The 15,361-nt window shown below is 44.5% G+C and overlaps 1 protein-coding gene across 1 annotated transcript in view; it reads left to right on the top strand.

The window, feature by feature from the left end:
* ZDHHC21 (zinc finger DHHC-type palmitoyltransferase 21) overlaps positions 1 to 15,361 on the top strand; it is a 118,521-nt gene that overhangs the window by 40,250 nt on the left and 62,910 nt on the right. Inside the window, exon 2 of the mRNA XM_069765111.1 lies at positions 7,536 to 7,742. Within this exon, the coding sequence (XP_069621212.1) occupies positions 7,589 to 7,742 (154 nt within the window). The 5' untranslated portion in view covers positions 7,536 to 7,588. The remainder of the gene's footprint in view (positions 1 to 7,535; positions 7,743 to 15,361) is intronic.

Here is a 15,361-nt window from a genome sequence, read left to right as displayed (position 1 = left end):
GCACCATTAGCACAGCTTTTTTTCCCTATTGATTTACATTGTACTGTAAATCACTGTGCGGAACTGCGGCGTTTCTGCGCGGAAAAATCCGCTGCGAATCTGCACAAATTCCGCATCGTGTGCACACAGCCTAAAGATCAGACAGTGTTTATAAAAAGGTATATAAAGATGTTACAATATGAGACAAAGTATGTACAAAGCAATTATAAAATAACAAGGATTAAAACTCACATGTGCTCAGATCATTGCAGGCAAAACCATGCTGGTAGGCGGAGCCAAATATCCCAATTCAAGAGAGTATTTCTATAGTGAGATCCCAGGCGAGAATGAATGCTGGGTGAAGTGCAGAAACTTATAACTGCAGCCTTGAGACATCACTAAAGGGGTTGAGTTAACATCGCCCTCCCCTCTCCTCAGCTGTACAGTTTTTTCCAACAATTCTTATAACTCTCATTTCCAGGACGTCCCTCCTGAGAGCACCACCAGGAGGTTGTCCTTCATATCCTTGATAGGGACAGGAACACAGAATAGGTTAAATAGCCCCTCCACCCTTCAGTGTTTTTCGTGTCCATATCCGGGACAGACGCAGGAGAGTGATCTCCAGAAGATAATGGATTTACATAATGCCGGATGACAGGCTCGGTCGAGCAGGTGCTCCCGAGGGCAGTCTTCTCCTGGAGGTGGCTCTGGGCTGCGGGAGTCTCGATGGAGGGACTCCTCATGCGATAAGGTAGAGCTGTGTACTCCCATCAGCTGCCTCATCCCTTCACAAAGGGCTCTGAGGCAGCGGCTGCTGCAGCGGTGTCCGGCGCTGTTCCCCTGACCGTGCTATCTCCATATGGAGCCGGCACCGGCGGCATCTCCCCAGACTTCCGGCGCTTCGCTTCGGAGGGGAGCGCGCCGGTGATGACTTCCGGGGGGCGTAGCGAAATTCCCGGAGTCTGCGGCGGTGTTTTGGAAGAATGGGAAGATGTGGGAAAATTAGCTAGTAGTCCCGAGGGACTTCAAGTACCGTCTTCCCTTCGATCCGGAAGAAACTAAAGTCTGGGAATCTGTGCCAAAGATCGACATTCCAGTAGCTAAAGTCTCAAGGAAAACCTCTATTCCTTTGGAAGACTCATCTGGTTTAAAAGACCCGATGGATAAAAGGTCGGAAGATCTCCTTAAAAAAAGCCTGGAAGACGTCAGCTGCCATTATGAAAACAAACATAGCGGCCACCTCTGTAGCAAGATCCATGAGCCTCTGGGTAGACGAGCTGGAAGGTCACATTGAAGACAGAACTCCCAGGGAAGAAATTCTGAAGTTTCTGTCAATACTAAGAATGGCAATGGGGCACTCCACAGACTTATTTTTCTCAAGGCGAAATACAAAGACGAGTTCTTTTCATTAAATCCAAGAGACAATCCAACCGGGGTGGATGCCTTGGCACAAAGCTAGAACATGGAACTTGCTTACGCATTCTCTCCATTTGCTCTAATTCTGAGAGTTTTGAGGAAAATTCAGGAAAGTCTTGCAGCAGTAATCCTAATAGTGCCATATTGGCCCAAGAGGAGCTGGTTTCCCCTTCTGAAGTGGATGGTGTTGGAAGGTTTAATTCTACTACCACCAAGGTGGGACCTTCCGACGCAGCGACTGCTGGCCCATCAAAATCTAGACATGCTATAACTTTCAGCGTGGATCTTTGAAAAGGAGTTCCTAAGATCAAAAGGTCTATCAGATTCGGTTATCTCAACCATGCAAAAAAGCAGGAAGCCAGTGACCTCGGCTATATACAGTACAGACCAAAAGTTTGGACACACCTTCTCATTTAAAGATTTTTCTGTATTTTCATGACTATGAAAATTGCACTTTCACACTGAAGGCATCAAAACTATGAATTAACACATGTGGAATTATATACTTTACAAAAAAGTATGAAACAATTGAAAATATGTCTTAAATTCTAGGTTCTTCAAAGTAGCCACCTTTTGCTTTGATGGCTTCTTTGCACACTCTTGGCATTCTCTTGATGAGCTTCAAGAGGTAGTCGCTGGAAATGGTCTTCCAACAATCTTGAAGGAGTTCCCAAAGATGCTTAGCACTTGTTGGCCCTTTTGCCTTCACTCTACGGTCCAGCTCACCCCAAACCATCTCGATTGGGTTCAGGTCTGGTGACTGTGGAGGCCAGGTCATCTGACGTAGCACCCCATCACTCTCCTTCTTGGTCAAATAGCCCTTACACAGCCTGGAGGTGTGTTTGCGGTCATTGTCCTGTTGAAAAATAAATGATGGTCCAACTAAATGCAAACCGGATGGAATAGAATGCCGCTGCAAGATGCTGTGGTAGCCATGCTGGTTCAGTATACCTTCAATTTTTAATAAATCCCCAACAGTGTCACCAGCAAAGCACCCCCACACTATCACACCTCCTCATCCATGCTTCACGGTGGGATCCAGGCATGTAGAGTCCATCCGTTCACCTTTTCTGCGTTGCACAAAGACACGGTGGTTGGAACCAAAGATCTCAAATTTGGACTCATCAGACCAAAGCACAGATTTCCACTGGTCTAATGTCCATTTCTTGTGTTCTTTAGCCCAAACAAGTCTCTTCTGCTTGTTACCTGTCCTTAAGCAGTGGTTTCCTAGCAGCTATTTTACCATGAAGGCCTGCTGCACAAAGTCTCCTCTTAACAGTTGTTGTAGAGATGTGTCTGCTGCTAGAACTCTGTGTGGCATTGACGTGGTCTCTAATCTGAGCTGCTGTTAACCTGCGATTTCTGAGGCTGGTGACTTGGATAAACTTATCCTCAGAAGCAGAGGTGTGACTCTTGGTCTTCCTTGGGCGGTCCTCATGTGAGCCAGGTTCTTTGTAACGCTTGATGTTTTTTGCAACTGCACTTGGGGACACTTTCAAAGTTTTCTCAATTTTTTTGGACTGACTAACCTTCATTTCTTAAAGTAATGATGGCCACTCGTTTTTCTTTACTTGGCTGCTTTTTTCTTGCCATAATACAAATTCTAACAGTCTATTCAATAGGACTATTGGCTGTGTATCCACCAAACGTTTGCTCAACACAACTGATGGTCCCAACTCCATTTATAAGGCAATAAATCCCACTTATTAAACCTGACAGGGCACATCTGTGAAGTGAAAACCATTCCCGGTGACTACCTCTTGAAGCTCATCAAGAGAATGCCAAGAGTGGGCAAAGCCGTCATCAAAGCAAAAGGTGGCTAGTTTGAAGAACCTAGAATATAAGACATAATTTCAGTTTTTTCACACTTTTTTGTTAAGTATATAATTCCACATGTGTTAATTCATAGTTTTGATGCCTTCAGTGTGAATGTACAATTTTCATAGTCACGAAAATACAGAAAAATCTTTAAATGAGGTGTGTCCAAACTTTTGGTTTGTACTGTATCGAAAAATCTGGAAGGAATTTTGCGCACAGAGCAAAACTCCAATATCCATCTTTCAAGGACCAAATATTCTTTAGGAGTTAAATTTCCTTCAAGTAGGCTTCGATATGGGTTTGAGACCAAGTACAAATTTCCGCTTTAAGCGCCTTTTATGACTATCCACTAGTCGATCACCCCTGGGTAGTAAGGTTCATTAAAGCTACGCCACGTATTAGGCCAACAATACGTAGTTCTGTACCCCCCTGGAATCTCAGCTTGGTACTAAACGAATTACGGAAAGCTCCATACAAACCTCTAGATCAAGCAGACCTAAAATCTGTAACGTTCAAAACCGCCTTCATAGTCGCAATAACGTCAGCAAGGCGAATAGGCGAGATCCAAGCCCTGTCCATAACTGACCCATACTTAAAAATACAGGAAGATTGTATTATCTTAAAATTGGGTCCTACGTTTCGCCCTAAAGTAGTGACTGACTTTCACAGAAACCAGGAAATTATATGGAATGAAGTGGTAGTTCCAGCTCCTTAAAATTCAAAGTCTTTATTTTCCAAGTTAAAACTTCATAGTCATCAAAGAATCCTTGTACATCATGGATGCATGGGCAGCGAAAAAGAAAGATATAAGCAATGCGTTTCCATCAACTAGGATCTTTATCACAGCTTAATCCTACATCAGGTGTAGGATTAAGCTGTGATAAAGATCTTAGTTGATCAAAACGCGTTGTTGCTTATACCTTTCTTTTTCGCTTCCCATGCATCCATGATGTACAAGGATTCTTTGATGACTATGAAGTTTTAACTTGGAAAATAAAGACTTTGAATTTTAAGGAGCTGGATCTACCACTTCATTCCATATATTGTATCCACTACACTTCGGGTCAGAACGAGTTCCACGCACCTGTGGTATCGGTGAGCTGGCAGAGGCTTAGCCTCTTTTTCTTTTGTTTTACTATACCAGGAAATTATATTACCTACGTTCTGCCAGAACTACAACGATGACAAAGAATGTTCTGTCCATTCTTTGTATGTTAAAAGGACAGTATTGCAATACTTAAAACTTACAGACAGCTGGAGAATTGACTCAAACCTCTTTATCCAGATGTCCGGGAAGCACAGAGGGAAAAAAGCCTCAAAGGCTACTCTAGCCAGATGAATTAAATCTACCATTTGTGCTGCGTATATTTCGGCCGGTGAATCTCCTCCAGAAAATCTAAAGGCTCACTTACTGAGAGCAATCTCTGCTTCGTGGGCAGAGAGAGCAGGTGCATCCATGGACCAAATTTGCCGGGCGGCAACTTGGTCTAACTCAAATACCTTTTGCAAACATTACAAGCTGGACATTCTGTCAAATCAACAGACGGTCTTTGGAAGGAAAGTCCTCCAAGCTGTAATCCCACCCTAAATAGGAGTTATTTGGTATTTCTCCTGGTGGTTCTGTTAAAAGGGACGTCCTGGAAAGTAGGAATTAATCCTACCGGTAATAGTGTTTCCAGGAGTCCATCATAACCGCACCCCTTTTTTACCCTCCCTTGAATTCCTGTCTGATGTGTGATATGAGCATGTATAGAGAGGAAGTTGAATAAAACTGCGTTGCATCCATCCTGGTGTGGTACTTTGTAAAATCACTGAAGGGTGGAGGTGGGGAGGGGCTATTTTAACCTCTTCTGTGTTCCTGTCCCTATCAAGGATATGAAGGACAACCTCCACTATTACCAGTAGGACTAATTCCTACTATCTTCGTTCGAGAATCTGGCAGAGTCATAACACACACCTCACCCATTTTGTATTAAAATTAGCTTTCTATTGGTACCAAATTTGTCCTAGTTGTTCCACGCGGTTTCTGGAGAAATCGCACTTTGTACTTGTAGTGTTTAGCTGCTCGCACTTAGTGTTAGACAGATCTACCGATGGAAGTTAGCAATATATACTTATTATTTTTCCAGCCCAAATCGGTGGCCCAATATCTTACTATAATAGAATAAAGAACCTCATGTCTTGAGAGGGATATCAGACCAGTTTCAGCTGGAGGGAGATTTGTGCAGCTACAAGCGCAATAAAAAATCCTGGCTTGGAGGAAGGGCAGAGCATAGAGGAATAGCTTCACACACAGCAGAAGCATAGAGGGGGGTGGGGGTCGGAGCCCACAGTGGTGTGCTAACAGGGAATATGAAAAATCCTGCTCCGTTTTATACATTATCGTGACAGCCGGATCTCATCTCGGTCAAACCTGGTGACAGGTTCCCTTTAAGCAGTTTAATGTTTGTATCAGTCAGTCAGCAGTGGTATCATTTCTGCAGTACTTTTGACCTCCATGATGCTAACCCAAAGCTAAATGTTCAATGTATCGTTCAAAAAGGCCAATGTAATGCTGCTTTTTGCCACATTACATTCTTGCTATGGACTAGCTTTGCAAATGGTTGATCCTTACATAATTTATTCCAAAATACAAAACATAAGTGGCAAAAACATTGGAATAGAAAAAATAAGCTTTTTTTTTTTTTTTAAGTGATTGCTGGTAATGTTGTGCTAGTGAGTCCTAGCTAGTTTTCCTACTCTCAATTCCATGCTCATTCACCTAACTTGAAATTCCTGGTGGGGTTACAAAATCCTTTAAGGCATGGGTGTGTAATTAATTTTCTTAAGGGCCCCATGTGAGCATGTGACTATTGTGATGAGGTTCTAGGGTGACTTTAACTCTGCCCAATATGTTATCGCTTAATAATGAAGGGATTAAAGGGAACATGTCATGTACAGACACGCTCTTTACCTGCAGTAATCTGAGTACATTGCTCTTAAAGGTGTGGTCCAAAACTATTTATTTTAATCTTAAATGTCTAATGTAATAATGTAATCTTTTATAATATACTTTAATTTAAAAAAAATCCCTATCGTACCCTCACTACGCTGTCTAACTGCTTTACTTTTATTTTTTGATTATGCTTAGTTTGATAACCCCCAGTGCATGCTGGGATACTCAAAAAAGACTCTCTTATGGCTCTGAGGTGCCAGTAACTGCCACAGCCTCTGCCCTCATCATGAAATGGAGCGTTGTTTCGGGGACTGGGCTAGTCACTGCTCTACTGAGCATGCGTCAGTTGTCAATTCTGACATATGCTCATATTCTTTTTAACGCACAGTGACAATGCGCTTCGTCACCGACTCTGATGAGAAATGACGAGCCAGCAAGAGAGTGCAGTTTCTGTGTGCATTGTAAGGAGAAAACCTGCTAAGCAGAGACTAGCGTCGCCCCTGCAAGTAACATCACTTTCTTTCTTTTTCAAATTTTCTTTTTGCGCACTTGGCTGTAGTTTTTCAGATTCAACGATCTTATATTCACTTTACAGTAGTACGTACTTGATTCTAGTAGATGAAGCACAGTATAAATCTTACTACAGCATTATCTACAGATTGGCTTTTATCTACTGGTTTTGGTTACTGGAGTTCTCAAAGCCTTAGGGTACCGTCACACAGTGGCATTTTGATCGCTACGACGGCACGATCCGTGACGCTCCAGCATCGTAACAATATCGCTCCAGCGTCGTAGACTGCTGTCACACTTTGCAATGTACGACGCTGGAGCGATAATTTCATGACGTATGTGCGATGTAGAAGCCGTTGGTTACTATGCGCACATCGTATACAATATCGTGCACACCTTTGTTACACCATGCGATCATGCCGCCACAGCGGGACACTAGACGACGAAAGAAAGTTTCAAACGATCTGCTACGACGTACGATTCTCAGCGGGGTCCCTGATCGCAGGAGCGTGTCAGACACTGCGAGATCGTAACTATATCGCTGGAACGTCACGAATCGTGCCGTCGTAGCGATCAAAATGCCACTGTGTGACGGTACCCTTAGAATGTCAGAGCCTTGGGGCAGAGGGCAGCCACTGTTTGACAGTGGATAAATGCACCCCTATAATTGGGTAATGGTGCTGTTGAGGAAGTTTCACACTCAGTATAGCTACTATAATGTCCAGTTCCACAATTCCCCACAGCTGGTCTCCAGTGTGTGTGGTAAGCCATTAACCTTTTCGTAACATTTTAACTAAATTTCGATAATTCACTTTTCGCCATTTTTTGTTTCTCACAGCCCACTGTGTATAATTTTAAAATTCTTATGTTTTTACAGATTGGTGCTGTGACACAGATTTTCTCCAAGAAAAAAAAATCATACTATGAACAATGGGGCTGCCTATACATTTTGTTGCTGACCCGCAGGGATGGTGCTGTGTCGGTATTATATTTTTCGTATGGCTCTACAACACACTGTTTATTCCAAAACTCATCCTCTTCCCGCGCTTTGAAGAAGGACATGTAACAGCTGCTGCTATTTGTGGTAGGTTGCTTTTTCTATATTTTTGCCCCCTATAACTGTAAGCTTATTGTGTAAATACACTATATGGGTAAAATGATTGAGAAATGCCTATTAATCCTTGAATTCAGGTTTTTAACTTGGATTTATTACCACAGGTAAATAAAAAAAAAAAAAGCACTATTACGTCATTTAGTCTGCCATCATAAACATTCTTTTCAAAGATCTTGCTGTATGCAGGCATGGTACTATAGCAGAATTCCACTGTTGTTACAAGCCAGTTCGTGAAATTTCTTCCCTCCTAAAATATTCTACAATCAACTTTGACTTGGATAATGGAAAAATGGAAGCATTTAGGAACCACATAAACTCAGCCACAACGTAACTCAGATCTTGTAAAGGTATAAAGTGGGGTTGCATATTGCATGTAATCTCCCCATCGCAATGCGTCGGGGAGAGATTCCGACGCTAGCGTTTGCTGCATTGCACAATGGGTGCAGCGGATGCATTTTTCTGGCGCATCCGCTGCCCCATTGTAAGGTGCGGGGAGGTGGGGGCGGAGTTCCGGCCGCGCATGCGCGGTCGGAAAAAGCGGTCCGTCGGGAGAAAAAAACGTTACATGTAGGGTTTTTTTCTCCCGACGGTCCGCCAAAGCACGACGCATCCGTCGCAAGACGGATGCGAAGTGTGCCAATCCGTCGCAAATGCGTCGTCAATAGAAGTCTATGGGGAAAAAACGCATCCTGCAAGCACTTTTGCAGGATGAGTTTTTTTCTGCAAAACGACGCATTGTGACGGATTTAAAAAAACGCTAGTGTGAAAGTACCCTAAGTCACCATCGCTCTCTTGACTCCACTGCAGAGTTACAAACATTCTCTAGCGGTAAAGGGAACCTGTCACCCCCCCAGGCATTTGTAACTAAAAGAGCGATCTTGTGCAGCACTAATGCTGCATTCTGACAAGGTCGCTCTTTTAGTTATTGTTCGTTGCACTGCAGAAATGATCGCTTTTTAAATTTGTCCCTCATACCTTCAAATCGTCCGGGGGGCAGGTCTTTCCCCCCTAATCCAGATGCACTACATCCGTCACTCTGCGAGCCGGGCGCCGCCTCCTCGGTGTTATTAAATTCTCCAGGCGCCTGCGCTGTCATATTCTGCCTTGGGCATGTGTAGTTCGCACTGCCTGACCACTGACATCACTTGATGTCTTGCTTACAGGCGCCAACTGCTCATGCCCAAGGCAGAATATGACAGCGCAGGCGCCTGGAGAATTCAATAACACTGAGGAGGCGGCGCCCGGCTCACAGAGTGACGGATGTGGTGCGTCTGGATTAGAGGGGAAAGACCTGAAGCCCCCACCCCCCCCCCCCGGACGATTTGAAGGTATGAGGGACCACCTTCTGCAGTGCAACGAATAATAACTAAAAGAGCCACCTTGTCAGAATGCAGCATTAGTGCTGCACAAGGTGGCTCTTTACAAACACCTGGGGGGGTGACAGGTTCCCTTTAACATCAGTACAACGACCGCACTCTGGGAGCTCGGTGGTATGTGTTTCGATGGCCTAGCAGCTGCATTCAAGCCTCACATCACCAAGCACAGTGCCAGGTGTTGAATGTAATTGTGTAAATCTGCCACAATTGGAGCAGTGGATTGCAGTCTGATGGACAAATTTGGGTCTGCAAATGCCAGGAGAATGATACCTGCCTGACTTCTTTGTGTCAATTGAAATGTTTTGTGGAGGAGGGATAATGCTTCAAAGTTATATTTGAAGGATTGCCCTAGGCCCTTCAGTTCCAGTGAAGGTATGGCCTCCTTTCAAAAATCTACAATAGGAGGGTAATTACCACTAATGTATAAAATTTACCACTTCTTCCCCACACCTATGCCAATCTATAGTGTTAATCTAGCCATTTTATATGACTTGCTAGGTGTCTGATAGCATTGATGGATTACGGTATATACATTTGGAATAGCATGTTATTCAATTCCTGGGTAAACATATTGTGGGGAGGTCAATCCCTTAAGGTACCTTCACACTGAACAACTTAACAACAATAATGATAGCGATCCGTGACGTTGCAGCATCCTGGATAGCGAAATCGTTGTGTTTGACACGCAGCAGCGATCAGGATCCTGCTGTGACATTGCTGGTCGGAGCTAGAAGGCCAGAACTTTAATTCGTCGCTGGATCACCCGCTGAATCGGCGTGTGACGCCGATCCAGCGATGTCTTCACTGGTAACCAGGGTAAACATCGGGTTACTAAGCGCAGGGCCGCACTTAGTAACCCGATATTTACCCTGGTTACCATTGTAAATGTAAAAAAAAAAACAAACACTACATACTTACATTCCGGTGTCTGTCGCGTCCCTCGCCGTCAGCTTCCCTGCACTGTGTCAGCGCCGGCCGGCCGTAAAGCAGAGCACAGCGGTGACGTCACCGCTCTGCTTTACGGCCGGCGCTGACACAGTGCAGGGAAGCTGACGCCGGGGGACGCGACAGACACCGGAATGTAAGTATGTAGTGTTTGTTTTTTTTTACATTTACAATGGTAACCAGGGTAAACATCGGGTTACTAAGCGCGGCCCTGCTCTTAGTAACCCGATGTTTACCCTGGTTACCCGGGGACTTCGGCATCGTTGGTCGCTGGAGAGCTGTCTGTGTGACAGCTCTCCAGCGACCACACAACGACTAAACAGCGACGCTGCAGCGATCGACATCGTTGTCTATATCGCTGCAGCGTCGCTTAATGTGACGGTACCCTTAAGGTACCTTCACACATAACGATATCGTTGCTTTTTGTGACGTAGCAACGATATCGTTAAGGAAATCGTTCTGTGTGACAGCGACCAACGATCAGGCCCCTGCTGCGAGATCGTTGGTCGCTGAGGAAAGTCCAGAACTTTATTTCGTCGCTGGACTCCCTGCAGACATCGCTGGATCGGCGTGTGTGACACCGATCCAGCGATGTCTTCACTGGTAACCAGGGTAAACATCGGGTTACTAAGCGCAGGGCGGCGCTTAGTAAACCGATGTTTACCCTGGTTACCAGCGTAAAAGTAAAAAAAACAAACACTACATACTTACCTACCGCTGTCTGTCCCCGGCGCTCAGCTTCTCTGCACTCCTCCTGCACTGGCTGTGAGCGTCGGTCAGCCGGAAAGCAGAGCGGTGACGTCACCGCTCTGCTTTCCGGCCGCTGTGCTCACAGTCAGTGAGCAGGGCTCCGCGGTGAGCCCGCATCAAAGCCGGGACATGTCAGCTGTTTTGAACAGCTGACATGTGCCCGTAATAGGCGCGGGCAGAATCGCGATCTGCCCGCACCTATTAACTAGTTAAATGCCGCTGTCAAACGCAGACAGCGGCATTTAACTACCGCTTCCGGCCGAGCGGCCGGAAATGACGTCATCGCCGACCCCCGTCACATGATCGGGGCTCGGCGATGCGTCCGGATGGTAACCATAGAGGTCCTAGAGACCTCTATGGTTACTGATCACCGGTGGCTGAGAGCGCCACCTTGTGGTCGGCGCTCACAGCACACCTCCATTTCTGCTACATAGCAGCGATCAGCAGATCGCTGCTATGTAGCAGAGGCGATCGAGTTGTGCCTGCTTCTAGCCTCCCATGGAGGCTATTGAAGCATGGCAAAAGTAAAAAAAAAAAAAAAAAGTGAAAAAAAGTGAAAAAAATAAAAAAATATAAAAGTTTAAATCACCCCCCTTTTGCCCCAATCAAAATAAATCAATAAAAAAAAATCAAATCTACACATATTTGGTATAGCCGCGCTCAGAATCGCCCGATCTATCAATTAAAAAAAAGCATTAACCTGATCGCTAAACGGCATAGCGAGAAAAAAATTTGAAACTCCAGAATTACGTTTTTTAGGTCGCCGCGACATTGCATTAAAATGCAATAACGGGCGATCAAAAGAACGTATCTGCACCAAAATGCTATCATTAAAAAGTCATCTCGGCACGCAAAAAATAAGCCCTCAACCGACCCCAGATCACGAAAAATGGAGACGCTACGAGTATTGGAAAATGGTGCAATTTTTTTTTTTTTTTTGTTAGCAAAGTTTGGAATTTTTTTTCACCACTTAGATAAAAAATAACCTAGTCATGTTAGGTGTCTATGAACTCGTACTGACCTGGAGAATCATAATGGCAGGTCATTTTTAGCTTTTAGTGAACCTAGCAAAAAAGCCAAACAAAAAACAAGTGTGGGATTGCACTTTTTTTGCAATTTCACCACACTTGGAATTTTTTTCCCGTTTTCTAGTACACGACATGCTAAAACCAATGATGTCGTTCAAAAGTACAACTCGTCCCGCAAAAAATAAGCCCTCACATGGCCAAATTGACAGAAAAATAAAAAAGTTATGGCTCTGGGAAGGAGGGGAGTGAAAAACGAACACGGAAAAATGAAAAATCCCAAGGTCATGAAGGGGTTAATAACTGGGTATATATAAAGTAAATAAACCCCTTGGCTCCGTAGAATCCCAATTAGGGGCTATGAAGATGAGAGCATTTCTAATGTCTGAAAACTGGGTATTTAGGGCATGTCTTGGGCTACTTTCACACTAGCGTCGGAATCTTCCCGTCGCAATGCGTCGGGCTGAGATTCCGATGCTAGTGTTTGATGCGCCGCACAACGGGTGCAGCGGATGCATTTCTCTGGCGCATCCGCTGCCCCATTGTGAGGTGCGGGGAGGTGGGGGCGGAGTTCCGGCCGCGCATGCGCAGTCGGAAAAAGCGGTCCGTCGGCAGCAAAAAAAAACGTTACATTTAACGCTTTTTGCTCCCGGCGGTCCGCCACAACACTGCGCAACCGTCGCACGACGGTTGCGACGTGTGGCAATGCGTCGCTAATGTTAATCTATGGGGCAAAAACGCATCCTGCAAACAACTTTGCAGGATGCGTTTTTTTGCCATAAACGACGCATTGCGACGTATTGCAAAAAACGCCAGTGTGAAAGTAGCCTTAGAGGCAGGTACTTAAAGAAAATGTGTCTGGGAGCTTGATACAGCAGTTGACATTGATCAAAGGATCAAGAACACCCTGGATATATTCCTGTGCCAGTGTCTTGACCACTAAGTTCATCCAAAACCGAGCATCTTGGGAATGTAGCAATTCTGGAAAAGCACTGTTATGCCATAAGGAGGACGCATCTATTGTGTCTTTCTGGTGGCTCTCCACACTTTAACCACAAGTCTGTGAATTGGCAAGAAAGAGCCTGAGTATTGCTCCAGTGCCTCCAAGAACCCCCATGAACTCTGAAGACTCCAACAGTGCGCAAGGTGGTGTTCACTATCGGGCAATTAATTATCGGCTATCCAGGGCTGTAAAAAGTGAAGTTTTCCTGATAAGTTGTATGAGAAGTAGTTTGTGAGTGCTCCAGCTTCCAGAAAGACATGTTTGGAGAACAGTGTGAGCAGTCTCTTCTTACCTCAGTACTACTAGTATCTTCAATATTAGATTATGTAGACCAGGGGTGTCAAACTGCATTCCTCGTGGGCTGCAAACAGGTCATGTTTTCAGGATTTCCTTGTACTGCACAGGTGATAATTTAATCACCTACACAAATAATGAGTTGGTGATTAAATTATCACCTGTGCAGTACAAGGAAATCCTGAAAACATGACCTGTTTGCAGCCCTCGAGGAATGCAGTTTGACACCCCTGATGTAAACAATGGGCAGTGGTGAATGCAGCTTATGATTCCCACCGGGACCACAGTATTTCCAATATTGGATTAGAAAGACAGGGTGGACCGCATTGTGAGCAGACTATTCCTACCTCAGCACCACTGGTATCTCCAACATTAGTGAAAATATATAACCTGGAAGCACTGCTTTGTGCCAAAGAAGGGAGGAGGCGGAGCTTTCTACTGCACATGCTCACATGCATTTGTCCTATTAATATTCTGTAATGGGTATTTGTCAGTGTAAGAAGACAACGCCCATCTTAATTTCATAGTCCTTGCATAATGAGTATGATTTGGTAAATTAAGTTATTTAGGAATTTATTTATAAAGGGGCTGTCTAGGTTTGGCACGAAATGCTGCAGTCACTCTACACTGTGAGGATTCACATGTCTGCAGTCACATAAGAAATGGCATTGTGGGTTATAAATAATCCTTCTATAATATTTCAAAACACTCTTTTTCAGTGATTCCTTGTTTCTCCGTTCATACTGCACCCACATACACAAATGATACACCATCTGAAAGGTAAACTTGCCATTATACAAGGGTGTAAATACGCTCAGTTATGGGGTCAGTTCTTCATCATTTTTTCTGTCAAAATGGCACTGCTGTACAGGGAGCTGCTCCGTTCACATACATAGGGCTGTGTTGCACTTCCCTACACTGCAGATAGATGGCAGTGCTGCTGTTGAGGGGAAAAAAATGCTGCTGCCCCTGTTCTTTTGCAAGGTCCTGACAATCAGACCCTTCTGATCAGTAAGTAAAATACTGTAATGTTTAATGTTGGGGGATCTCCTTTAGGCTGGAGTCACATGCAACGTATAAACAATTGGTCCGTTTTACACGGACGAGAATCGCAGAAATGTTCCCTGAACAGTGATCCATACGTCACCCGTGAGCAGTGCGAGGATGCGATTTTCTCGCATGTAAGCATCCATGTGACATCCGTATGGCAAGATTTTCTTGCCAGCTTGCAAAATGGACATATAATGGATCCGTGGGCTCAAATATTCGTGAAAGAAAAAAAAAAAAAAAAAAAAAAAAATATATATATATATATATATATATATATATATATATATATATATATATATATATATATATATATATATATATATATATATATATATATATATATATATATATATATATCAGTGACACACATACCTCTCTGTGTTTATCATCTTATTAAGTACATTTAACAGCTTTATATTCCTGAAATTGCCTGTGCCTCTGACATCCAATGTGGGAAAATTTCGCACAGGCCAACTAGTCTATCAATAATGGAATTTTTGAAGAAAGCTTGATCTTAAAGGGAACCAGTCACCACCCCCCCCCCCCACTCCCAGGCATTTGAAACTAAAAGAGCCACCTTGTGCAGCAGTAATGCTGCATTCTGACAAGGTGGCTCTTTTAGTTATTGGTGGTGTAAATGCAGAAATAATCCGTTTTTTAATTTGTCCGAAATACCTGTCTTTAGTCCTGGAGGCAGGTCTTTCCCCCCTTGCTGCAGACGGAACACAGCCGTCACTCAAGTCTTCTTGGCGCCGGGTGCCGCCTCCTCAGCACTATTTGTTTTGAAATCTGCCGGCGCCTGCGCTCTTTTGTCTTGCCTGGGGCAGGCGCAATGAGCGCTGCCCATCTGTCCTCATATGCAGTCTCGCTGACTGCGCCTGTGCGGCCGCTCTGCTTGTGAATCCCAGCTCCTCAGTGTCTTATCATTTATTCACAATGCGGGGCTGGGATTCCTGGGCATGCGCACTGCGACCTGGGTGAGTGGCTTAGACACGCAGTGCGCATGCCCAGGTATCCCAGCCCCGCAGTGTGAATAAATCATAAGACACTGAGGAGCTGGGAATCACAGGCAGGGCCGCCGCACAGGCGGTCAGCCCGATCTATCAAAAAAAAGGATTAACCTTATCGCTAAACGGCGTAGCGATA

This window comes from Ranitomeya imitator, chromosome 1 (genome assembly GCF_032444005.1).
Source record: "Ranitomeya imitator isolate aRanImi1 chromosome 1, aRanImi1.pri, whole genome shotgun sequence".
NCBI lineage: Eukaryota > Metazoa > Chordata > Amphibia > Anura > Dendrobatidae > Ranitomeya > Ranitomeya imitator.
This window is presented reverse-complemented; position numbering and strand designations above follow the sequence as displayed.